At 45.3% G+C, this 27,502-nt stretch overlaps 1 protein-coding gene across 1 annotated transcript in view; it reads left to right on the forward strand.

Annotated features, from left to right (window-relative positions):
- Window positions 1–27,041, forward strand: part of LOC138491385 (complement C1q and tumor necrosis factor-related protein 9-like) — a 55,100-nt gene extending 28,059 nt beyond the window's left edge. Inside the window, exons 4-5 of the mRNA XM_069617883.1 lie at window positions 1,259–1,339; window positions 25,090–27,041. Of these exons, the coding sequence (XP_069473984.1) occupies window positions 1,259–1,339; window positions 25,090–26,051 (1,043 nt within the window). The 3' untranslated portion in view covers window positions 26,052–27,041. The remainder of the gene's footprint in view (window positions 1–1,258; window positions 1,340–25,089) is intronic.
- Window positions 27,042–27,502: the final 461 nt, after the last annotated feature.

Genomic DNA, 27,502 nt, shown 5'->3' on the forward strand with positions numbered 1-27,502 from the left:
AGTAGAGCACAGCCCATCCGTGGGTAGAATAAAATAGCCAGTGTTACCACTAAAAAAGAAAGGTCCTGCTGTGGGCACAGAAGCACCTGGGTATCCAATCTTGGTTAATCTTTTCCTGTGCCAGTACCATTTTTATATCTAACACTGGATGATCCTCTGCTAGGCACAGAAACACCTGACCTTACTCTGGGATCAGAGCAGTCTGTGGATTCAATCCTGGGTGATCCGACACTGGGCAAAAGAAACATTGGTCCTCATCACAATTTGGACAGAGCTGTAAAAATGAGGCGGTAAAGCTATTACCGCCACATTACCACTCCGTCCAGCTAGTTGGAGATTTACCTCCAGCTTTAAGATGGAGGTAAATCTTGCCACTTTTCGCCCATTTATGGCGCTATTACCATGGGGCTATTAGCACCGGGGTAATAGTACCGGAAATGCCCCATTAGGTCCAATGGACCCAATATGAATGGGGACTCACCGCCCCACCACACCTTGGGATCTGCTACTAATAGCGCCAGACTGAGTTGCGGTAACGCTATTTGCATTGAGCGGTTTCCCAGCGGATTTATTGCCGGATACGCCCACTTGTGATGAGGCCCATTATCTGTCCAATCACAACTGACCCATGATTAGATGCAGAAATTGATCTGCTGGCTAAACACTAGCTGACCCTTCTCTGGTTTGCAATAGAGACCTATTGTTTATGTCACATATTTTATGCTTCTTCTTCGGGCATAAATGAGGATGAACACCAGGATTGTACTCTGCTCAGGAGGCATTGTCATGGATTATAAATTCCATGGGTCTCACTAGGAATTTGGTGGTAACTGGTGAGGAATTACCGCCAGGCTCATTTACTGTTACCGCTACATGGTCTGGCAGAATAACTGGCAGGATATGAGTATGGTGACAGTGGCCCAAGTCCCAATCAATGCAGTCCATGGGGGATTCGGAGGAATTTGCACAGGTGCGCATTCTGCCTGTGGCCATTCCTCCTGTTTTTGGAGTTAAAGTAGAGGATATGCTTCCAGTGCTTGTATAGAGGTATCTCCTTCCCTTTAACGCGACACCTTGACTATGGCAATGCCGTGAAAGTGGGTGTAATTCTGTTACTACCAAATACATTGGTCTTACTGGAAGTACCGCCACTTTTTAACTGCACCACCAAACTAGTGCTGTGGCCCAATGTGTCATATTGCCCCTTATTGTTTTTCTCAAAGTCACACGTTTGCTCTACTCCCCACTCTTTTTTCAGGGTTCAAAGGTTCCCCTGGAAATGCAGGAAGCCGGGGACCTCCAGGACCCGTGGGAATGAGAGGTGTTGGTGGAGCTAAAGGTGAGTTAGGATGACATTAAGTGAGTGGCTGATGTGCTTGTGACATGAATCCCCCCTTAAGCATTGCTGGCATAAGAAGGAATGCTTAGATCCTCAGGTCGAATCAAGATCTGGACCTAAGGCCAGCCTGTAGAAAGAGTGAATAACAAAAGATATCGTTGTTGGATTATCTCGAAATGTAATGAAATGTTAGGAAATATAATGTTTGTTTTAGGAAGTTTTAATAGTTTTAATAGAATTGTAACTCAGATCGGAATTATGTTATATTATATAAATATGTATTCGTGATAAACATGATCATTTTGTAAAGGTCCTACTTTATGTAATTGAACCAATGATAAATAAATTAAAAAAAGAACCCCCCTTGTACCAGGGCGTTCCTTGTCAGCAGCTTTTGTTCATGGTTGATTCATGCATACAACCTTTTACGGTTCTAGGTCATACTTCCGCATTTTAAAGGCTGAACACACAAAAGACTGATTCGTTTTGGCCGTTTTTGTGTTGGCTTTAAAATGCTGAAATATTACATACTGCCCCCCTCCTTCCCCATCCCCAGCCTCTCCCGCTGATTCTCCCGTTGATCGGGAGGGGGTTGACCCACTGAATCCTCCATTTCTCCACACACCACCCCATCAACACACGCATCCTCCCCACACATACACACACAGACACATACACGCACACACGCACATATACATACAGACAACAATTGACCTCTCCTGCGACGACTCCGCTGGGACTCACAGAGCCTGTCAGCCCATGTGTGCACTCGTGTGCGGCAGGGGCTGACAGTTCGATCTAGAAAGACCGCTCTGTGCGGTCACGGAACAGTCTTTCTGAATCGATCATTTTTCGAATCGATTTTTAGAAAAAGGTCTTTTTATATAATACCCTTTTTACAGCAGTCATGTCGCAGTTGCTAGGCAAGTATCACAGCTCACTCGTTTGTAGAATCACTGATCCTGCTCTCACTAGTACTGATCATTTTGGGAAATCTGCAACTGGTTTGTTTTTAGCAGTCTGTGGTTTTCTATCCCTGCCATCAATTCTTCATTAGACGTCAGATGAGAGATCCCTCACCAATCTCTCTCTGCCCCGCCCAGGTACCCCTCTCTCTCTCTCTCTCTCTCTCCTCTCTCTCTCCTCACTCTCTCCTCATTCTCTCCTCTCACTCTCTCCTCTCACTCTCTCCTTCTATCCTTCTCCCTCTCTCTCGTTCTCTCCTTTGGGTCTTTAAGTTAATATTTACAATTGTTTTGGGTTTTTGTGCGAGTTGGCTCTCATATTAAATTGAAAGCAATCTTATCCATTTTGGGCTACTACTTTTTTCCTTAGCTCTTTTGATTGCTCAAGTCCTGTTCTATGTTTGGCAACGTTCCTGTCATTTGTGTTGGCATATGCAGCGTCATGAGCAGTGCATGGCGGTGTCAGAGTTATGGTTGGTTTAGGAACTATAAGTTGTTCATTTGTGGGAATTTGTTCCTTTGAGTTTCAATTATAACATCAAATTAACCATTTTTGGGCTGAAATTCAAAGCCATGCTCAGTGGACGCTTTGCTCGAGGCATGGAGACCACCTCAAGGAACCCAGCATGCCAACTGGGCATAGCCTGGGACCACACCCAAATAGCTCTCATTTATCAGATAGCAAGAGAGGAGTGTCCAACGTCTTTCATAGAGGGAGCAGATGTATCAGAACTTGTGGAAGACCTGGAAAGGGAAAGACAAAGCCTGCCGATGCCCACAATACCTCCAGAAAAGAGAGCCACGTTACTCTGGATGGTATCTTGCTTTCACTCTAAAGAACAAGCTTAAATAATCACAGATTGTCTCCTAAAAACACTGTTCCCCTCTGAAAAGCCTTTGATCCTCTCAAAATGTGCTTCTGAGCAACTCTTCAAATCTTCCTAAATACAGAAGGAAGATTTGCCCTAGCAATGCCAAATTTGGGCAACTCCAATGTTGCTGCGGGGCATATTCTAGTGAATTTGCCCAACATTATCTTCACCAACACTTTCTAACTCCTTATGCTGCCCTCTGTACAAAACAGGCTCCACCTTTCGTGCTCAGTATTTTATTACATCCCTACTTCATTAGTCTATGCAAAATATTTCAGTTTAAAGAATTCATGGGAAAAGCTCATCCTCTGTAAAGTGCCGCCAAAGGATGCCCATAGCTTCAAGCAAAGCATTTTATTATAGAAGCAAGGCGCCCACAGAACCTTTGGGGGTGCATATTTTCGCTAAGGAACACTCAAGTTTACCTTCAGTAATTCCAAGCGAAATCTAGGAATAATATTAACACCTAAAGACAGCAATTTCTGTATAAAAGCCTGGCAATAATGTTCCTAGTACAGGCTGGCTGTGACATCACAACTGACATGTAAGAAGAAAATGACATCACAACAGAAGCATAATCAGTTATTACGCTTCAGTTGTGACGTCACATTGCCTGCTGCTTGTACCAGCACCAAGCAGACCTCCAGCTTTCACCGCTACACTTAAAGCTGGGACCATTTTTTCAAAGGACGTGCTTGTAAAAGAGTTTTCTGTGACACTTTATGGGCAGTGATTGACAGGGAACTGATTCAGGAAGATTGTTTCATGTGTGCACTTTTGGAGTGAGCAAGAATTAGCATGTGAGCAAGAATTAGCATATTTTCACTTGAAAAAGTTATTTCATTTTATTTTTATTAAACTCCTCCCATTACAAGTTGCATGTTAGCTTTTTAAAATCCAAACACATTCTACATTAATTATATGGAACAGCAAATTGAAGATCTCTTAGATTAACCAAGACGCCAGGTAAGGAGATGACAGTGCGTGGCCATAGATTATAAGGAAGGAAATACCCCCTACTGTACAGAAAAAGTGATATTTGCAAGTCACTTCAGAGTTCCATGATCTTTGGTCTTGTTCCTCTATTCGGTCACGGAAATCCTCGGTGACTTGCGATTTCCTTATAACGTACTTTAGGGGGTTCTTTATCCCATACAGTACCGGCTAGCTGTGATATCACTACTGACCAGTAATAAGAACATGACATCACTATCTCTCTGCAATCCGTTATTACAGTTGGTTTGTGACGTCACAATGCCTTCTGCTTAAGCCAGCACAGGGCAGAATACCAGCTGCTAGTGCAGTACTTAATTAAAGCAGTGACCATTTTTCAAAGTGAAAGTTTACAGCCATGAACTTATAAGTCTGTTTCTGGAAGTGCTCATTTTGTGCATTGATGCAGTCTAGCACATAAGAGCAAGATTCTGCTGTAATCTGTACAAAGCACAAAACGAAAACGTTTTGGATGCATTTTAATTAACTACTTAAACAATTTTTCTTCAATACAGTAGCTGCATATTTATTTTTTTATCGCATCAGATTCTATTTATTTTAAAATCTTTTTATTGATATACAAAAGTATCTCCAAATGAAATTAGATTGTACAGAAACATAAGACAAAAACAACAGAGCAAAGAACATAGCAATACGGGGTGCCAGAAGACATTGCTTTCTGGCATCATGCTTTGAAAGAATTAAGTTGGCAAGCGTCCGGGGGCTACACATACGACAGGGCTCAACATGTACTTATCCCAAAGTACACCAGTTCAGTTAATTAAATCATCGCACCAAGCATCTCAAGCAAATGTGTAAGAGGATCTAACCTCTCAGGGGGGTCTGTCATCAGAATGACAGAACATTGCCTGCAGGTGCGCCCTCCCATACCTCTCTTCAGGGCCCTATACCATTCCACCGTTTCAGCTGTAGACAACTTCAGCATGTCATTCCACGACCATCTATAACTAGGAACCACACATTCCTTCCATAACTTGCCAATCCTCTGCTTAGCTAGTATGCAGCCCAGATCCACAAGCTTAACTATAGGCTTAGCCTTATCCGAGCGGGAATATATACCCAGTAGGCATTCAGTAAGAGCCCTCTTATATCTACTCACACCTGCCTCTACCAATGCCTCCTGGGTCTGGAGCCAAAAGGCGCGCACTCTAGGGCATTGCCAAAACATATGCATGAAATCCGCAGGCTCACCGTTACACGGTGGACAGCTCGGGTACATCTGCATGTTAAAATGTACAATTTTGTGTGGAGTTATATACTTCCTATGCAATATATTCAGTTGCCCCAGATGGAAGCGTACATTGCGAGAGACCTTTTTGATGAACATTAATGCTGTGTCCCATTGTTTGTCATCCAGCACACAGTCTGAATCTGCGTCCAACACACATTTGATTCTTAATAGTCTAACACTAGCTACCTCTATCAAGCACTGATACAGGCGTGACAGGGATTTCCACCCTTCTTCCAAATCGTATAGTGTGGACAATATATTGTTACATTTAGGTTCTTCAGGCCATACAGGCCTCTTGTTTTTTGCAAAGTTAGTAATAGAATTGTCCCTTATGTTTCCCATAGTTGTCCAATCCATCCGAGAAATCCCTGGACACTCAGTCCTTAAAAATAGCTACCCATGTGGCAAGTTCCCGCCTCTTCCCATCTTCTAAATAACAACACATCACTCCTATCCCGAAATGTTCTTGTCGACAAGAGAATGTTTGGGGAGTATGCATATCCCAAACCAAGGATCTTTTGCATTCTACTTCACACCTTCTTCCCTAGGACCAGAACATATTGTTTATCAGGGAGGCAACTATCAACAATCCACAGGGCCTCTTTGAGAAACATTGGCTGCATGACTTCCCGCATCACTGAAGTATCAGCTCATCCGCCAGCGATCTAGCCAAGGACTGCGCTTGAGCCACCAGGTAATATAACTCAAAACATGGTAACTGGACCCCACCGACCTCATAGCTCAGCTTGAGCGTAGAGAGCACAACTCTATGTCTTCTCCCGTCCCAAAGGAATCCTTTTATAAGTGAATCCAGGGATCTAAAGAATGAGCTCGGGATAAAAAACAAAACATTGGTGAAGACGGGGTAACACCACCATTTTGATTAATGCAAATCTCCCCATCAATGAAAGCGATAATCGGCTCCAGAACTTCATTGCCTTGGCGATTCCCTCCTCAGCACTAACAGTCTTGCCTTTATGCATATGTCCCGGCTGATGCCATATATTAACCCCCAAATATCGAAATGTTCACATTTCCAACTCTGATACCCAATGGCGGGAGATCCTCTAGATAATTCTTACGTAACCCAGCTAGCGGGAAAAGGCAAGAAGGCAACATTAAGCTTTGCTGAAGGAGATGCCAGAGAGCCTCAGGAAATTGTCCAACACCTCTAACACCAAAAGAAGCTTATATGCAGGGTCATGCAAGTACAAGAGACAATCATCTGCGTACAGAGAAATCAAGTGGCGCATCCCATCTAACATTATCCCGGCTTCACCAAATTCAAACCGCGGTCTGCATATACACTTCGAACGGCTCCAACACCAAGATAAATACCATTAGCGACAATGGACAGCCCTGTCTAGTGCTCTTATGTATATTCCATGGGGTGGACATATGTCTACCCATACATACTGAAACAACAGTCTCAGAGTAGATGAACTTGACCTATCAAGCAAACCTTTCCCCAATTCCAAATCTATCCAGCGCAGCATACATCAATTTCCAATAAACAGAATCAAAGGCCTTGACGGCATCCAATGATACGACCGCACGTGGAGTGTCATGTGATCGGGACCTATCAATGATATACTGGAGCTTGTGCAAATTCAATGACATATTTCTAGTCGGGACAAAACTGGTCTGGTCCCAATGTATCAGGGAACTAATAAACTGCTTCAATGGACTGACTAGCAATGCAGTCAATAGCTTGATGTCCCGATTCAGCATTGACAGTGGTCTATAAGAGTCGCATAGGTAGTGTGATTTTCCAGACTTAAGAACCAGAACTATCACAGATTTGTGCATGCTATTAGGTAGATCTCATTCGTATGCCTCTTCAAACACCCTATGAAGCACAACAGGTCCCAACCTCTCACTATATGTTTGGGAGAACTCAGACACTAGCCCGCCCCCTGCAGACATCCTATCAGATTTTAGTGGCACCATTTCCATAGCTCTTCTTCAGTTATGGGCACTTCAAGGATAGCAGCCTGTTCTACAGTCAACCTGGGCAACTCAATATGTGAAAGTGTATAGGTAACTTCATCCATATTATCAATTTCACTGGCACCTTATAGGGACTGATAATATCTACTGAAGACATCATTGATTTCCACCCGGGACCTCCAGGTTTCACCACACTCATAATTAATTTCCTTGATCACATGCCTGGGCCTCTCATTTTTGTATAGCCATGGCAGCAACTAACCAAATTTATCTCCCTCCCTATGCATCCTAGATATATATGTAACATAATCAAACTTTCTAAGACATTCGCAGGTTTCAGTATAGGATATGTGTAAAGGCAACAAAAAATCCTCATTGGGACCATCCCCCCGCCCGCCTATCCCTTCAAGATCCTGTATACTATTTTCCAATTCACCTGGCTCAGCAATTAAGGATTTCCTGATCCCCCCTGCCTTAGCAATCATCTCGCCTCTCACCACCCCCTTAAGGGCCTCTCAGACCATGCTCCACTTGTCCACACTCCCAACATTGATATTTAGGAACTCTGTTACCACATCTTCCGGGTGACTTAGGAAGACTTCAGCAGACAATGCATCTGCATGCATATGCCACATCGGGATTGGAGCAGTCGTACCCTTCAGGATCCAAGTAACAACCAACGGGGAATGGTCAGAAATTGCCCTGCCATCATAGCCTCCACAAACTCATTCAAATATTCTTTCCAATTTAATTGTTAATCAATCCTAGTATGAACCGTGGGTGGCGCAGAATAGTAAGAATAGCATCTACTGTCACCATTGAGAGCATGCCACATTTCTACCAAGGAGAGAGCCTGTAGCACGGTTTGCAAAGTTCTAGCTGCTAGAGAAGGTTGCTTAAATCTATGTCAGACCTATCCAGCTAGGGGTTCAAAGTGCAATTGAAATCACCCCCCCATATCCAAAAAATTCCTTCAAGGTGCGTCAGCCTTGCATAGAGTTAACGGAAGAAGGCAGATGCGCTATGATTCCGAGCATATGAATTCTTATCTATGTTCTATGCAGCCATGAAGGATCACCAACCTACCCTGATTGTCTGTTTCAACTTTAATCAACTTGAACGGAATTGACCCAGCGCGGTCCACCGCCGCTGCTTCAGCTATGCACTTCTCACTTTACAGCGAGCAGCAACTTTTAACTGGGGCTCCAATCCGCAATTCAACTGCCCATTAACCAGGTTGGGTTCTACCGCTCCTCCTATACTCACGCTGCCGTCCCACCAAATGTCCTCATGTACAGCATCCCACACCTCTAGCTGCGCCGGGCGCCAGGGTCTCCTCTCACGTGCACTTAAAGACCAAATCCGATCACCAGGGCATAATGCGTACAGCCTGTCAGCATGTCGCCCCCATCATTCCTGCAACAGAAGTCGGTCGCCATCTTGGGAGCCGTTCCGTTCACAGATGTCACTTTGGGCTACCGATCTGTTCTGCAGTCACACACCTTCCGACACGTCTCAAGTGAAAAACAGCTTCAGAGCATAGGCAGAAAAGATTGTATATAGGATTCGTCTCAGGAGCTCGGATCAGTCCCTCTTCACAGCATCGCGGCAATCTTTGCCCTCATTGCATCAGATTCTTCTATATTAATTATCAGTATCAGAAACTGAAAAAAGTCTTACATTACAGGGATTAAGAGGGACACACACTGTATGGCCATGTATTATGCAGAATAATTCCCTACTGTATGTAAGAAGGTTATTGAAACTCATCTCCGAGTTCCATTACCTTTTATAAAGAAACTCAGCCTTGGGCATCGTTCCTCTATTTGGCCATGCAACTCCTTGGTGACTTGCAGTATCCATATAAGATGCGGTAACATGTAATATATTCATAATGAATTGCACTTATTGTATGTGCCATTAGCCTAGCTTCTTCCATGTTCCATCATAGGATACTTGGGAATTCATAATTGTAACTTTAACTTGGGCAGAGTATTCAGCCTTTTTCTAAAGTATAGTTAATTTCCTTCTTCTTTCTGGGTAAATTTCAGTGAAATCTAAAGACGTGACTGTTCTACCGAGAACACCCTACTTCCAGCTTCCAGTAGGTACCTTTCTCTAAATAGGTATCTTTAGAAGAAGGGAATTTTCAGAATTAAGTTGCCAAGTTGGTGTACAGTGTTGTTATTTTTACCTGAGAAACAGTGGGTAAAGCTCATTGGCTGGTGGACACTGCATTAATCCTTACATTCAACTCTCCTGACCCTGGGTAATCACTGCAGAGTTCTCAGGTGATCATTGGGTTCCCTGTGCAGGATTTTCAGCAATAGTCCTGCAGTTCTGCCTATAGGGCATTACAGTTGCTTTAACAGAAATGGCAGAACACTAATCATTTTGGAATAATCAAGTACTGAGACCCTACTGGCATTTGTTCAGACACCTGACGGGCAAAAACCATGAATGGGAATTTTCTTTTAAGTGTTGTAAGTGGAAAAACCTTGCTTTTGTCAGCATTCTCATTTGCATGGCTAATGAGAAGTCTGCATCTATCAAACAACCCAAATTATTATCCTGTTGTTCTGGGCTTTGCATAGTCAGATGCTCAGATGGTACTTCTTTGGACCACATTTTGCCTGTGGTGTACAGAGAGCAAATGCATGCAGAAAGCTGTGTGGTAGCTTTCTCTGCATCTACCACAGTCTATAATGATTGCCTTCATGGAGCGGGAACGCCATGACAAAACTCTGAATGGGAGTTTGCTGGTGGGGCTTAGATCTCCATTTGGAAAATCCATGACCTATCTGCAGGCAGCAGGAATCTGATCCCAGCGGATAAGCTGGATTCTACCAGACAGGTCCACTTTTTGTACAACTGCTACAAACAGCCTCACCCCATAAGAATTAATTTAATTGATGGCCAGCATGCCTATCATGGAAACCACAATTCCTGGTCCCTGCCATGTGCCCATGCATACATGTCGGGTATCAACATGGATTCACTGCATAAAGCAGTGACAGATAGTGTCACATCTTTGTTTCGGTGCCCATGATCGCTTCATGCAGTGAATTCTGACAATCTGGTGGCATGAGCCCAAGCTGAGGGAGCAGTGGGGGGAGGGGTCCAATTCTTCATGCAGGACTTTTGGGTGGAAAAGGCAGGAGTTTCTATGACTTCTTTTTTTGATAGTTTTAGCTTTAGAAAGATGTACCACAACCAGCAGTCCATCTTCCTCATGCAAGGCACAAGGGTTGATGGCATCTTGCTCTCTACTTTACTCAATATGAGCAAGATCTATGTATCATCAGCGTAGTGATCACATAGAAAGCCATGGTCTTGCATCATCTGCGTGATATAGAAACAGAGACAAGGCTGTGCTCCTTGAAAGACCTTGTTCCGGCCTCTTGGCCCAAGACTGATGTTGAGGGATCCTACCTTTCAGTGGTTTTTCAGGGGGAAAAGAAACAATCCAAACCAGGGCAGTACCTTTAACAGCAACTTGGGCAGGCAATGTAGGATTAGATGAGAAATGTTAGGGCAGAATTACATTTTTGTGGGCTCTTTTTGCCTATCACTTCTGGCTTACATAGGTTTTTGACTTTCGTTTTGCAATAAGAGGGTCTTCTACTGAAGTCAGCCTGTTACTACAACCCTTTTCTTGTTGTGCTGCCCTTTGTTGCCTGTATGGCTACCAATGCATGGATGTATTGGAAGTACCCTATTTGGGTCCCAGGGTGATTCTATCACCATGAAAGTAGGTTGTGGAGTAGGCTGGTGGCAGATGTAATTTGGTTTTGGCTGCACCAGGGTTATAGCCACATTTACCACATTAGTAGGCAATGCCCCTTTGTGGTAGCCCTTTGGCTAATGTAGTGTTTTAAGCCCTGATCACAGCTGTTTTGTTTTGCAACCTTTCCCTGTCTGTGTGGACCACGAGGTATGTCCAAAATGGCAATTATTCTGAGGTAGGCTCGTCCTGAGACCCCAAAGGCAACCTCCGACCTTACATTTGGGTTAGACCAGTCCAGACTGGTTTAAAGTCCCTTACGTATCCTAATCTACATCCTGTGCCAGAGTGCCTGTGCGTTTAGCAATTTTTCTGGCCAGCATCAATTGGCTGGCCATCCAAACATTTGTGTGTTGCTTATAATGTGATGAGTGGGCTGGCTTAGGCCAGCTCCTGAGTGAATGTGTTTATCAGTGCAGTCCACTGATCCGCTCCTGCTGAGGATACTGGGGTAGCCAAACTGGCTGGGCATGGGTCCTTTATCCTTTTCCTCCTGCTTTTCCCTGCTGGAGGAATCCCTTGGTGGACTTGTCCTTTGTTTATTTCAGTCCTCCTTGATGGATGGGCTGTCTGTCCTTGCTGGACTCCTCCTTGTCTGTAGTTGCCCTGCCCCAGGTACCATCCTTCTGTTGGCACAAGTGCCTAAGGGTTGGTGGGCCTCTCCTGGCCTCACTGTCCTGGAAACCCCAGTGGCTGTTGAGAACCTAAAAAGTAAGGTCACTTACTAACAAAAGATCCCAGAATCAAGTACCCACTCCTATTCCTAATTTCACCAAGGTTTTGCCCCTGAACTGCTTGCATCCCTGAAGAAGACTCACCAAATGTGCATGGAGGTGAAACGTTGGGTTTTATTGACTAATACGCGTTCAACTATGAAAATTTGTTATGAATTCAAGAAAACGGTTCTGTTAGATATTTTGTGTGCTCCATTGAATGGACTGATTGGTTACACAAATTGCAAATTGGCATATGACCCCTTCATATGGTGGAGTCCTCTAGGGGTGTATCAGATTTGGACCATTGCATTGAAAACGTTGACCTGTCATTTGAAATGTACATTTTTGTCATTTGTTGTGTTCTTTTATGGGATATATGGTTCTTAAAGATAGGTACTTAGAGTAGGGATCTGTATTCATTTTTGTTAATAGGTGCTAATTCAATAAAACATTTGTCCGATCAAATACTTACATTTTTGCTGAATCGTTATGTTGTAGGGACGCTTTTTTGTTTAGATCAGCTCTGTTGTGAGACATCCTGGATCTTCTCCAGCTGTTGTCTTCTCCATGGGACAGTTGCATCTGCTAACTAAGTGTACCCTTGTGCTCCTCTGTGCTGGCCTGTGGTGCTTGCTGGATCCTGCTATGGGCTCCTGTCACTGTTGTCGCTGCTTCTTTGCTCTTCGCTTCATGGTTAGTTTCGTCAGATGTCACTCTTGTTGGGAATTCCTAGTTTGATTCTACCTGGCTCATGGGTTTGAGTAACATTGATTGGAACCCCCAGCCACTACCAGCCTGACCTAAATCCAACACCAAATCTCACCTGGGTACCCTCCATCCCTGTACTGAATTTGCATCAGTCAGAACTTAGACCCTGATTCCTTGAATGATCTAGTTTTTCAGGGTGCCTTGCGCCCTGGAGCAGTTGGGGTTTTCAGTGATCTCCATTTTGAGAGTGTTGCTTGAGCTCCACTTGAAGCCGTGTTTCAAGGCCTGCTGGTTCTCAAATTTAGACTTTGAATTCTTTCTTGGGGCTACCTGTGGCTGCCAGTTGGCTTATTGGCCACTCCTGCTGCGGCTGTGTGGCAAAACAAAGACTAACCTAATTTGTCACCATATCCATGGCAGACCTTTAGGGTTTGTCATGATTGATTCCTATGGGCCAAAGTTTTGGAATGTATGTGAACTTCTATAAAGTTAATTTTAGATAGTACCAATGATTTATTACACATTATAGCATAATACATCGCTGCAGTTCACTCTTTTCCATAGGAAATACTGGCGTTACAGTAACAGATGGCCTCCATGTGATCTTATATTGAGTGAGGCGGAATCAATGTCCAGACCATTACTGTGTTTTTAGTGTTGGCTATTAGGTAGCACTTAAGCACCACCCATAAGCCAAAGCTTAGTGAGAAAGCAATAGACCATTACTAAATACCATCTGGTCCTGAAGATGCTCCACTGCTTGCACCATTGTTAAGCGTCAAGTACATTCTCTCCTTACCCCTATGGCTTTTGGTTTGCCCATTTTCCTTGTGCACATTTACCCCCACCAAGCCCCAACATGTACGTATGCTGCTGTGCTGTCATATGAGGGAGGGGATATCATGTTATGCCTCTTGTAATATCATCAAGAAAATGCGAGATGCAGTTTCACTACTTGATTAAAACAAACACTAAACAGTTTTGCTTCTGTGCTGTAATATAACAGAAGTGATGTCGCCTGGCCTTTATACTGCAACACAGCAGAAGATACCTTTTTGCAATTTCATCCAATCATCATTTTACAAAATTAACATCCCATCAAAATGTTCATCATTAACACAAGTTTACAATTCTAAAATGCAGCTCATAACTCTTATTAATTATTATTTCATCTTTGATTTAAAAATAACATATAAAAACAAAACGGTTGCCAGTACCAAAGAGGTATTTTGCCCGCTATTTAAGAGCAACCACCAATCTTCTGCCGATAAAGTGCTATGCGCCTCCACAAAAGACTTAAAGTGGATTGTTCTCTGAGCCTTCCAGTCCTGGCCAAAAAGCAATAAGAGCTTTAAGTTACCCTCCGCCCTCTGCTTTTTGCAGTAATCACAGGTAACCACTCTGAGTCTCGGCTTCCTGCTCAGGGTCAGTAACTCCGCCGTAGGCATTAAATTCAATCTAATCCTCATGAATTGAGATCTAAAATAACCATTGGGGAAAAACTCTTTTGCCAAAGACCCAAATGCCCTCACTTCGTGTCTCAGGTGATAAAATAATTTTAATCCATTGGCTTCCACAGAGGTTAATATCCAGTCTGTTCTGCAGACTTTTATTTTCACTTTGTCAGGATTATCTTTTAGTTTATCTTCTGAGGAGCCAACTATGTCCAATAAATCCCTACACCTTTTGACCCATTGCTGCAATGCTCGACCTTTGTCGTTGTCTATTTCTTGTTTTAAAATCATGAAAAGAGGAGTGGTAGTTTCCAAGATGCATTTACTAAAGAACGACAAACATGCCCAATCGACCCTAGCCTTCACAGACATTAACGCCAAATCTCGTCGTATGATCTGGATAGGCATTGATTTGGGGAGGCATAACACCAGTTCCAAAATATTCCTTCCAGCTTTGCCCACACACCGTCTGGGAAAAAGAGTGTAGCATCTGCCCCATAGACCAGTGAGGGAGTCACTTCAAGTTTATAGAACTCCATGATTGGAATCAGGGAAAAGTAGCAATACTTTCTGCTGATAATAATAATAATACATTTTGCTTGATTGCCCATTATTTTTGTTCTTCCCCCTGGTGATTCAACTATGGTTAGTTCATTGACACTCGTGTTGATTAAAACACTCACATACTTAAAACACGGACACCTGTTGTTCAATAATCGAGGTGCCCAACCACCACGAGTGTCCCCGGTTTTTCTTCCTCTGTGGCTTCTCCAATATCAGAATTTTGGTCTTCGAGCCATTGATCTGCAAGTCATTTTCTTTTATAAATTCTTCCAGACGGGAAAGTGAACTTGCAGACCAATGGCTGTCTGGTCGATCAATATAAGGTTATCCGCTTACAGTAAATAACCAAGTTGTACGCCTCCAACAGTCGGAGGAGAGGAAAGCTTTTTGCCTTTGATAGGCAGTACCCAATGTCAGAAATGAAAAGATTGAACAGAGTCGGGGCGAGGGGACAACCTTGCTTCACCCCGCTAAATGTATGTATTTCTTCCGTTAACAGGGCCTCCTTGTTGAATCTAACCTTTATTGAGGTGCCTGTGTGTAGACATTGTAGTTGTTCCTACAAGTCTGTTGGGAAATTTAATCTGGTCAATTTGCCCCATAGCTTACATCTATTAACGCTATCAAAAGCTCCAACTAGATCCATGGAGGCGATGCAATACCTTCCCCTGCCTTCCAAAACACGCCCTTTTCAAATTGACAGTATATCAATATTAAGTCCGGTCCCCGAGCCTCTGACGAAACCTAATTGAAAACTGTCGCAGTGATTTTTCCAACAAGCCCACTTAGTCAAGCAGGAGAGCAGCAACAATCCATAGATCTTCTCAATAACATTCAACAGGGCAATAGAGCGATAGTTTTTAGGATCGTCCCAATTAACCCTCTTGAATATTGGAAGGATCGTCATCGTTTTCCAAGATTCTGGAATCCTCTTCCCCTCTTCTATGTGTTTAAAAGGAGTGCTCATAAGAAGAGCCGAGGCGTCGGGGTCTTCTTTAAGGATGACATTTGTCAGTCTGTCCGTACCTCAGGCCCTTGAAGAACTGACCATGGTAATTTGAAGCCTGATATCTTCAATGTCGGAGGATACAATCCACATCCAAGCAACTGGACTGTCGCCCACGACTACTTGATCATCGCTTGCCTTGTATATTCTCTTAAAATGTGCCATCCAGTCAGCCTCCAAGACAATGTTAGCCTGGAGCACTTATTTCAGAGAGTGCTCATCCTTTAGACGACTCCAAAGCTATCGGGTGTTCTTCCCGCAGACCGCTCTCAACATATGCTCAGCATTCTGTTGTAATTATTTAGGCCTGTGCCAGTGGACCCAGGCCTTATACTCCTTCTTTAAGATCTTGAGTTGTATTTTGAGTAGATCGACATGGTCCCCTCTACCTTTGACAGCCCGCCTGAGGGCTCTTCTGAACTCCCTCCTTCTCTCAACCAAAGCACTATCGTAACTGTGGCAATAACTTGGCCTTCCACTTCCAGAAGGAATTTTAGGTTTATCGGAGGGCGGCAGGAGTGTTTTGCGTAATCGACCATGTCAGAAACCACCTCGCCTGATCCCCCAGCTGATTGTCGCATTAACTGTAAGATTAAGATGCTCCTAATTCTCTTGGTCATGTTTAATCTGTGTCCTCCATTAACGGCAACCAGGTTCACATCATACCTAACTACGGCCTTCTCAGTTGAGTCTTGCCAAAGTAAGGTGAGCATTTTATAATTACTAATGTCATCGTTCCTCACCACCAATGACTTTATTTCTGCCAGCATATTACGGGTAACACCTATGTAATCTAGTGTAGCAACCTGCTTACCCCTCGACCATGTGAACTTCTTTGGGATGCCACCAGTGATTTGACCATTCAGTAAGTGGAGGTCCCTTGAGTCCATTGCAGATTCCAGGCCAGCCCTCTCCCTTCTCACATGTTCAAAGTTTTTAAGGCAACTCCCAAAACCTCACCATTCCTTCCAAAACAGGAGCAGTTTAGATCACCACAAAGAATCACTGTTCTTCTTCCAGCCCCACCTCTTACTTCATCCACCAAGTCCAGAACTGTGGAAATATACTCTCTGTTATCTTCCGCTACAGGATTCCAATATAGGTTCATTATCACTAGGTATTCCTTTTCCGGTGTACCAATTTGTACATTCTTTTTGGACCGTTGTAGTTCCACCAATTGTATATGGTATGGGGTGCTGGCCAGCTCAAAATTCCCAACCCCTACCATTGCAGACGGCCATTAGTAGGCCTGACTTTAATACCTGCGGTCCTCCAACAGCAGGGTTTAGGAAGACAGAATATCCATCCAAAGATGGCTTATGATAGAGCCACGTCTTCTTTAGACAAATTACATCAAAATCCCTGCATAAGACTTCTCCCTTATTAAAGAGGTGGCTGTGGCCCCCTTGTATTCTAGGAAGCGAAGGATAGTTGTTGTGTATCCCCATTTGATCTAGATTACTTTGAGCTCTGGCACGGTAAAGTAGACAGCAGCCATGCCTGCGTAATCATCTCGGGCCCCCCTCACTTTGACCCAACCCCTTGTTCCACTCTCCTGGTGGTGAACCCTTCACCCACGGTTATACTTAGTGGCTGCCAGGGACCAACTAGCCTTTCACCCACTGACTGGACCAGTTTACTTGCCAAATAGGCAATCCCCTGGGGAAGAGAATCTGGGTAATTTTGGGTCCCTTCACACTATGTGACCTGTAAGCTTTTAGTTTGCAACGGCCCATCTGAGGTACACCTCCCTCCCTTAACTCCCCCTCCCTTTTCTGCAAATCTATGTGTATAGCTTTGCCAGGTAAGACATCAAAGCCCAAGAGCCTCAAACTTGTACTGGCTTCAATTATACAGAGTTTTACAATAGCTGATTTAATATGCAAATGCAGTGCATCAAACCGAGATTCATCCACAAACTCGATTATTGTGAAATCTTCTGAACATATTTGCCTTAAGGTTGGTGTGTTTAATATCAAAGAATCTGGTAATCTGTGAAGAAAGCGCTGTCCAAAAGAATTGTGTGAGCCTGCAAAGGTCAAAGAATGGTACAAAATAGTATATCGCGTCCAAAAGTTCATTTATTATTGTTTCAATGGTGGGCCCAAACTGTGCCAACACGTGTTTCAACCGTTTTGGTCCTTTTCAAGGCAGGGCCTATGTGGCAATGTTCTACTAATGACAATTAGATCATGATGGAGGGGTAAGGACTAGACCAAAAGGAAACATATAGGATCAAGCATAATTTGCGTAAATCAAAAAGCAAAAGAAATTGGTACATATTCCATTTGTAACATTAATGAACATATGCAGGCTCACACAATTCTTTTGGACAGCGCTTTCTCCACAGATTACCAGATTCTTTAGTTACTTCATAGGGTTTGGGTAACCTATGATCTGAGGGGATAGCAGCAGTCTTTAACACCAATTGGATTAATAAGAACGCTTCTTATCAGTGTAATATCATCCACGTTATGCAATTAGCGCTCTGATGCCCAGATACCCAAACGCATTATTTCTGGTTAATATCAGATGCTTTTTTCTGTCTATCAGTCTTTCAAGTTTTAGGCTCCTGGTGTCAGTTTTTCCCATGGTTGGGCTAGCTCAGACCTTATTTCCGTGTCACAATGCCTCTCCTCTTTATTAACCACCGGCTCCTGCCTTTTATTCAAGGTTAGAATATCCTCTTCCAGTGTAGGTTTGAGGCTTATTGAGGGGTTGTCCGTGTCATACATTTTTGATTGAAATCTCTTATTTGCTCCCAATCTGTTTGTGGCAAGACTCTTAAATTCACTGGTCATAGTAGCTGCCTGTTTGCTATGCATACCTGTTAGTCGTAGTGAGCTATGACGGTGGGGAACTTCGTCAATTAACTCCATATCGGCCTCGTCATCCATCTCATAATTTCAGTGGACGGTCAAGTCGAGCAATGCGTTTGGACTTTCACAAGCCTCTTCAAGCTCCTCTGGCAATTTCGACAAGGAAGATGAGATGTCGGTAGATAGTCTTTTGGATTTCTTGCTGCGTTTTGTTACTAATCTCTTGTTCCTTGTTCCCTCCACATCAGTAAATTCCTTAAAAATTGTCTTGAGTCATTAGACCGGACCAGTTAGATTTTTTTTTCTTCATTTAGGCGATTGTACTCCCTTGCCCGGCCTTTTCCTTCTTCTTTTAGAGAAGATCGGGTAAGTACTGGAGAGGTTGCCTGTCTGCAAATGTTCCATCCCTTTATCGTCCATGAAGACCACTTCACAGCTTGCAGACTTGTCTAGAATTCCAGTTACTGTAGCCACAAAAGACTGAGGCCTGGGATTAGGGCAGTTCAGCAGCTCCCCCTGCTCCATCCTCTCTCCCCCAAGTTAAGCCTCTCTGTGATCTATCATAGGAACTACCACTGGAAGACCATCTCGAGCTAGGGGTTCTATCGAAGAATGCGTACCTGGGTCTTTATAGCTGTGGATAGTGGATATGGCTCCTGAACCTCCCAGGTTTCCACTTTGCTGGGCTTTGTCCCTTTGGGACCACACCTCCATGTCTTTCATTGAGGTCAGAAAGCCCTCAACAAATAAGATCGTTGAATGCAGCATAGCAAGCAGGGTCGCCTGATCTTTTATTGAATCATTAATATTTTCGTACAATTTGACAAAGGGGGCAAGGGCACTTGTCAGCATAGACATCACACTCTGAGCGTCTACTATCGACAGCCCATCTTCTTTAAAAGGAGCGTGTCTCCTACCTCCGCCTATCCTTCTTTGTGGGGTGAAAGTCGAGGAGTCAGATGAAGCTCTTGAGGAGTCATGTTCAAAGTTGGTTGCTGTTCCCTCCTCTCCCTGCTCCCTTGTACTCACAACCTCAACTAGACCAGCAAGGACTTTCTCTCTGAGGTTGTTCACAGTCTGATCCTGTGCTCTAGGAGGTGGAGGGTTATTCCTCTGATCCTCAAATTCCACCCCAGTGAGGGCATTCAACCCCCCGGTTCCATTCTTTTTGATCAGTTTTTCCATGTTTTCAATGCCCATTCTTAGTGATGTTTCCAGCAATTGTGGGTATATTCTGGCTTTCGCCTTGGTTTCAATACCCAGCGTACTTATAGCAAATAATGCGGCAGAACCCCTCACCCCCTTGGGGTCAGAAGCCTTGGTTGATTTATGCCAGGGCTCTTCGCCCAGACTCCATGCCTTGATGTTTTAGTGCGTAAATAAAAGGGGGGAAATGCGGGCTTTGCGGTCGGACTGACTGTGGTTGATATCTCTAGCTCCAGAGGCAATGGTTGAGGTCCCTCTATGTGAACATCTGTGGGGGCCTCAGCGATGCCACCTGGAAACGCTCTCCCTCGCTCTTCCAGTCCATCCAAGATTTCGGCATCTGTAATCTCTGCTTCTGGATTGCATGTGGAGGTTTTTACTATTGCTTTGTTTTCGGGCTGTTTTTTTCAAAAGCTTGGTAATTGTGCCTCCATGATTAGGCCGTCTCTGGTTCACAGTTGGATTCAGTTTGGCAGTCATTTTTCCAGAAATTTGATTAGCTGCCTCCGTTGCTAGGGTTTGCTAAGGTCATATTCAGCTGTTGCAGCTGCTGCTGCCACGCTTATGTCCTCCGTGCCCATGGGTACTTGTGACTACAATGGCTTCCCGCCACCCCCCCCCAGTCGGTTGGTGCCATCCCCCGTCCCCTTTTTTCGTTCTCGTGGTCTGGTTGATTTCCTGGCACTGGCGAACAAGCTGCTCCCCATAGGGCAACAAACAGAGCGTGGGGCAAAATGTCAGAGTCCTCTTGAGTGCGTAACAGGACAAGGGGAGGCAAGTCAGGAATCACCAAGAAGGAGGAAGCACTGAAGGCGCTGAATATGTAAAAATCGAAGTGGACAGTTTCGTACCTCCTCCCTCCTGGTGTACTGCCTTGCTCTCACTCCTGCTCTCACTGCCAGTTCGAGATGCAGCAATTCTGCATGTGCGCCCACTTGTTACATTCTGGCCATCTACCAGCAAGGAACAAGCAGGCTATGTTGCGCAACCAAGAGGGACGTCTTCACCACAGTCTTCTCTGGCCCAAGGCCCGGCGACCTCCGGCTGACTGGTGAGTGACTGCACTAGCTTGCCAGACTCCCGCGCCAGCGCTCTGCGCCTTCAGTGGGCTTATAAGGAAGATTTTTTTAAAGAGAGCAGTTCGAACAGTAGCACCAACACTCCACGTATAGCCCAGCAAAGACATGAAGTCTTCTCTACTCGCAGCCTTTATGCGAGTGACTGGACTATCTTGCTGGACTCCTGCCGCGGTGCTCCACACCCCCAGTGGGCTTCTAAAGAAGTTTTTTTTAAAGAGGGCAGTTCGAACAGTAGCACCAACATTCCACGTATAGCCCAGAAAAGACATGCAGCCTTCTCTGCTCGCAGCCTTTGTGCGAGTGACTGGACTCGCTTGCCAGATTCCGAGCCGGTGCTTCGTGCCCCCAGTGCGCTTATAAGGACATTTATTTAAGAGAGCAGTTAGAACAGTAGCACCAACACTCCACGTATTGGCCAGCAAAGATATGATATGATATGGCATTTATAACGTGCCTATACACAAGTGTTTCAAGGCGCGACGAGTCAAGGGAGTGGGAACAGAGGGAAGACAGACGGTTCATTGTCAAAACCTCGAAAATCAAAATGTCGAAAGTCAAAATATCGAGAAAAAAAAGGTCGAAAAAAAGTCGCATTTTTTTATAACGTTTTTTATTTACATACGAGAGTCAAAAAATAACTATAAATAAAAAAATTAATTATTCGACTTTTTTTTCGATGTTTTTTTTCGACATTTTTGTCATTCGACATTTTTTTTTCGATATTTTGACTGTACACCAAGACAGACAACTAACCTACTAGGACAGGTGTCATTCAGATCGTGCAAATGTAAGGGAAGGGGGAAAGAGGAAAGTGCGGGGGGCGGAGTGCAGTACATAGGATAATAAAATAACAAGATAAAAAAAGAAAGGCCAGCTGGTGGCAAGTGCAGGGTAAGTGCAGACATAAGTGTTGGTGGGGAGACTGTAGGGATACAGAAAACAGTCCCCAGGTGCAGGGGTTGCCAGGGAGGAAGTGCAGGCGTGCAACTGGCAGGGCTTGGGCCCGAGATCGAATGGGTGGCCAGGTAACCAGTGCAGTCTCAGTATCAGCCAGTACTTCAGCAGGGGAGAGAGGAAGAGAAAGCAGAAGCAAAGAGGAAGGTTTTAAGGTGCTTCTGGAACCGAAGATGGTACTCCTCACGTTTCAGGGAGGCTGTTCCAGAGGGAGGCCCCAGCTGAAGAGAGAGATCTATCACCAACTCGTTGCTTGGAGAAGCGACTGACCCTGAGGGAGTTGGAGGCAGATGAGCGAAGAGCTTGAGAGGGAAGATATTTAGGAAGAGAGAGTTGAAGGTTTTGAGGCCCCAGAAGGCCTTGTGGACAACGCAGAGGGTTTTGAACTTAATCCTCGCAGCCACTGGAAGCCAGTGTAGAGATTTCATTCCTGGAGAGATACGATCCCTGGGCTTTAGGCTAAGGACAAAGTCTCGCAGTCCTGTTTTGGATGAGTTGCAGAGGGCGTAGAGTACAAGCAGGAAGATTTAGAAAGAGGCTGTTGCAATAGTCCAGCCTAGAGAGAACCAGAGCTCTGGAGACAGTGAGCTTCTGGGGGAAGGAGAGGAAGGGCTACTGTATTTATTCCATGAATGTGCCACATCATCTTCTGGAGCAAGAAACGCAACAGCATCATGTGACCTTGTGCTGGAAGACACCAGAGATAATGCTGTTGCGTATGTCTGTGTGGTAATACTGCATTGATGAGGCGATCTTGACTATATATTGTAATATGCGAGAATATCTCTGTGTGATGCTGCAGTATAGCGGCGGTGATGACACCTTCTGACCTGTAAAATAGCAGAGGTGGTGAAGTTGTATCTCTTTGCTGTAGCATAGTATAGGGGAGCCAGTCTTGTGTTTTGTGTTACAGCAGGGGTAGATGCAGTCTTCTGTTCGGTGGCATGTGGCAGCAGTAGCAGAAGCAGCTTTTGGTTCCGGTGGGGGGGGGCTCATAAAAAGGTGCCAGTGGGAGGCTGGCGGTGCACTGGGCACCAGGCGGAAGCCAGAGGGGGAGGCTGCCTCACCAGGCTCTGACACTGTGTGGCAGAGCTGATGCCATCGTGTTTCTATGCTCAAGAAGAGGATGTAGCACATTCATGGAATAAATACACATTCAGGGACTGTCAGACCTCTCAGTGTAGTTCTAGCTGTAGTTCTGATTTAGTTCCCCGATTATGGTGAACTCTCAGCGCAAGTCTGCTCGGTCTACACCCTTTAAACATGACATTAGGTGGTACCCGGTTGAACAAAGCCTCCTCTCTCTCCCCTTTTCCTAACCAGACTTAGGTTACTTTCTCCAGTAGTAAACCCTGGGCCTCATTACGGGTTTGGCGGTAGCCATGCCGCTATTTGCGGCATGGCTGCCTCCAAAACCGGGTCCGGGATCCCTGAATGGGGAATTACCGGGCCATTCCGAGTTTGGAGGGCCCGGTAATTCCTCCCTCAGGGAACCCGGGCCCAGACCTTCCCCATTCCCATTCGAGCCCCCATAGAGCTCAATGGGAATGGGAGAGGGAGCTAACAACGGGCCGATTACGACTGGCCCGTTGTTAGCTCCCTGGTCCCCTCGCGGGACCCGGTAACGACGCCTGGTTTTACCAGGCGTCCTTCCCGGGTCCCGCAAGGGGACCTCGTAATCAGGTGGAATGGGAATAACGGGTCCGCACCCATTAGCGGACCCCGTTAACCCATTCCGCCTGACTTGTAATGAGGCCCCCTGACTTGTTGCACCCAGACCAGTTCGATGTGTCTACTCTGCCCTCCCCTCCCCTCCAGCAAATTATCTTTTAATAACCACAAATCAGCCCACATCAAAGGTACATTTGCAACACAATTATTCAGACTTTTCCTTTCTGTGTCCAGCTTCCTGACTTCCAACTCCACTCAAACAGGGACATTCTTACGTACTTATTACGGGGAATGGGTAGGGTCTTGTGGAGGTGGGGACTAAGTGGGGACCTGTGCTAGTGGGGAATGAGTGAGGCAGTAAGCTACGGGCAAAAGTGTGTTACACTGCTGGGGAACGGGTGAGGTACAGTGGACATGGATGTGTGTGGGACATTAGCGGTGAATGGGTGTCACAGTATCCAGTCTTTTTACCTAGCAATATTCAACTAACATTGTTTTACCGCAATTTGCCCGCAAAGAGTAGCTGGTAGGTTTGAGTGAGGCAATATTGGATGAGGAGAGGTGGTGAGTGGGGGGGAGAAAGGAGGTCCCGGGGTATCCACCTGCATTTAGCAAGAACATTTTTTGAAAATCAGTGGTAAGACAATGGGCCACATTATAGGTTTGCCAGTATCCTGACGGAAAATCTGCCAGGATACCGAGAAACATACCTACCAGTTCCGCCACCTGGTATCCCGGTATCAGCATATTACAGGTGGTGGAAAGGATGGTAAATCCCAATTCCATGGAGTCCCATAGGATTTTCAGCACCGGCAATACCAGTTCTGAACATACCGCTGTTTTATGCCGGTGGGGGCCTGAGTTACCTCCAGCTCTTGTCTGGAGGTAAGTCTGGTTACCCCCACCGTCATACTTGCACTCTGCCGGTCTGGTAAAGTGCTGGTATATGTAAATACCGGCACTTCATTACCAGACCGGCAGGGTTATAATGAGGTCCAATGTTTCGTAATAACAGACAGCATTTCTGAGTGACGCAATGTTGTGTTAAGAAAGGGGGCTCTGGTTGCGGATCGTGGGTGGGTCAGTGGTAGATCATATTGCAATGGAATGCTGTGGATATAGAAATGTAGCATTTTCTTTATTTAAAAATATTTTCGGATAGAGGGTAAGGGCATAGATGGGGGAAGGAGTAAGGTTGTTGCGGGGTACCCCCCCCTACAAAATGAATGCAAGAAATGTGCTGCCTGCAGCAGGTTTTTACCTGCAGCATTCTATTGTTGACCATGTGACCTACCGTGGTTGTATCTTGTAGTTAGTTACCCTGATGCAGAGTGGGTTGTATAGTAGCAGGGACTCGGTTGAGCACTGTGTGTCGGTTACACATTGTGATTTCAACCTGTTGGTATACAATACTCTACAATGTTTGAGGCACTAACATGGAGAATGGACTTGGTGAGCTCCTGGATAATGGGTTTGCATTGTGGTGTGGAATGAATGACCTGCCGAGGTGGAGAATTGGATATGTTTTATGTTATGATTGGGGTTGGATGGCACTCGATGGTTGAAGAAAAGATCGTACAGTTTTCTGGTCACCTAGTAGCGATATGAAGTGTTTTAGGGAACTGCTACAGCCTGTGACAGGCATGTGCACTTGGACTTGGGTGACACAAGGATTCTTTCGTATGGGGCAAAAATCATTGTAACTCTTTTCCATAAACCGTACAATAAATAATATGTTGTATTTTCTTTTATGGCAGGTGACAAAGGAGATCCAGGGAATGATGGATTTCCAGGAACACGGGGTCCACCAGGTCTCCAGGGCATCTGCCCACCGTGCAAGGGCGAAAAAGGAATTGCGGGTGACATGGGCCCAGCGGGAGTCCCTGGTCTTAGGGGGCAAGTTGGGCTGCCGGGAACAAATGGGCTAAATGGAAGCAAGGGAGACAAAGGGGATGTTGGACCTCAGGGTGGTAACGGGGCACCCGGAGCAAAGGGAGATCTTGGGCCTCAGGGAGTTTGTAACTGTAAGGATGGGGCACCAGGGGCAATAGGAGCACCTGGGGCACAGGGACCCCAGGGATTGACAGGTGCCATGGGTCCAAGAGGGAACCCAGGGGTCAAAGGCGACCAGGGATTGCAAGGAGATAAAGGGAGTCAAGGGGATCAGGGATTCCAGGGGATCCCGGGCCCGTGTACTCCGCATGTTCGGTCGTCCTTCAGTGCCTACCTCACTGTCTCCTACCCCAAATCCAACCTCCCCGTCCCATTTAACAAGATTCTCAATAATCCTCAGAACCACTTTGATGCCACCAACTCTGTCTACAATGCCCCCACCAATGGCACCTATTTCTTCAGCTACCAGCTCTCTGTGTTTGGCAGGGTGCTTGTGGTTGGCCTCTTCAGGAATAGCAGGCTCGTTTCCAGATTAGCCAATGGCGCCAACCGGGCGGTTGCCTCGCAGTCGCTGGTAATGCGCCTCTCCGCCGGAGACAGTATCTGGCTGCAGACAAGGAATGACCAGAGCAACGGGATCTACTTTGATGGGAACACTGACAGCATCTTCAGCGGGTACCTGATTGCCCCGGACGTCTGTGATGAATCAGGGACTCGTAGTTTAGGGCTCCCGACACCCGCCCCCACCCATCCATCATCATACACAGGATGGGCAGGTGAACCGGAGAGCGTTTTTGTACCTCCAGACACCAATCCCGCTGCATAAAATCCAGTGACCCTGGCTTACATGAAAACCTTGTTCCTCCTATCCATGTTTTGATAGGTGGGAGGTTCCCCTCCGACCCCCTTTCTATATGTACAGCTCTGATGGTACCACCTGCACGTCACAAGAACCACCAGGAACAGGATCCACTAGGCATATGCCTGCTCCCACAGTCTCTCGCCCTTCGCGTCTTTTCACCTATCAGCCTCCTTGCATGTAGAAAATTTAGCAACATGGAGCCAAGACCTTCAATCACCAGGCTGAACAGAGCTCCATCTAAAGGCAGGAGTCTGCATCACAATTTCCTGCTGGCCCTCGCCTATACTCTGCACCTAGAAATGAAACTCTGTCCATAGCAACGTTGAGCCTCCTACGCAATGCAGCAAAGAAGCAATAGAGTTAAGCATTAGAGTGCGTGCAAGTTTAAGAACTATTCTCCTATGCCTTCCCTTGTCTTTATCCTACGAAAATACAGATTTAGAGTATTCAAAACAATTGGCCAATTCTCTGGTTGGTAAGAAAGCTGGGTTCACATTGAGTTAAGAATCTGTCTACGGTTTAATTGAGCAACGATTGAGAATGGTGTGAGGAAGGCGACTTTGAGGTGTGTAGAGTGGACCCATTCCCCATGATGTAATGTAAATGGTCTTGTGTAGCGCCTTTCTGCCACTACTGGCGGCCTTGCAGTGCTTTTGACCAGTAACGACATCCACACGCCCCTTGCAGCCCTAGGAATTGACTATCTAGATCTTTGAGAGGTTATATTGAATGCTGCACACCACCACCTGGTCAGGGAAGCTCTGCACCACTGGACTGGACCATCTGGAGCCTGTGTTTACTATGTGGGTTTTATTTGACTTCTGGCTTATATGCATCATGGGGTAACATTCAGGCTGTGTTCCTTGGGCCTGGTCCTTTCCATTCCCAATTGGCCTGTTTCCTTTATCCTCCTGCACCACACCCTTTCATAATAAAAATTGATTTATAGACAAATGGTGTCATTGTATTGTTTTCGCCTGTGTGGGGCTGATTTCCCCTTCTGCTTCCACTGTTGCCAATTACTGATCTGTTACTTCTCTGACTCTTTGCCTTTTGTTCAGTCCCATGTCTGCCAGGCTCATGCCATATTGATGATCCGATTGTGGTTAGTGGATTTTGTAAGGTTTGCCTGCCTGAGGCCTGTTTCCTGCCTACCCACTGGGTGGTATTGCAGGTGGGACCAATGCACAGGACAGGAAGGTGTGGCCTTTGGATTTTGTGTGGGCAGCAACACCAAGCTAGAGTTGGGGACAAGAACCAGGCCTCTGGTTAAGATGATTTTGAAGTGGGAGTATTCTACACTCTATTTTTTGAAGCTGAGAGAAAAAATATATTTTAGGGAGTACAAATTGAATTCCAGTTCCCAACGGGGGAGATTTTTAAGGTCAGCAGATAAATGTTTGAACTCTTAAGTA

Source organism: Ambystoma mexicanum, chromosome 10 (genome assembly GCF_040938575.1).
Source record: "Ambystoma mexicanum isolate Mex_15411 chromosome 10, UKY_AmexF1_1, whole genome shotgun sequence".
Lineage (NCBI taxonomy): Eukaryota > Metazoa > Chordata > Amphibia > Caudata > Ambystomatidae > Ambystoma > Ambystoma mexicanum.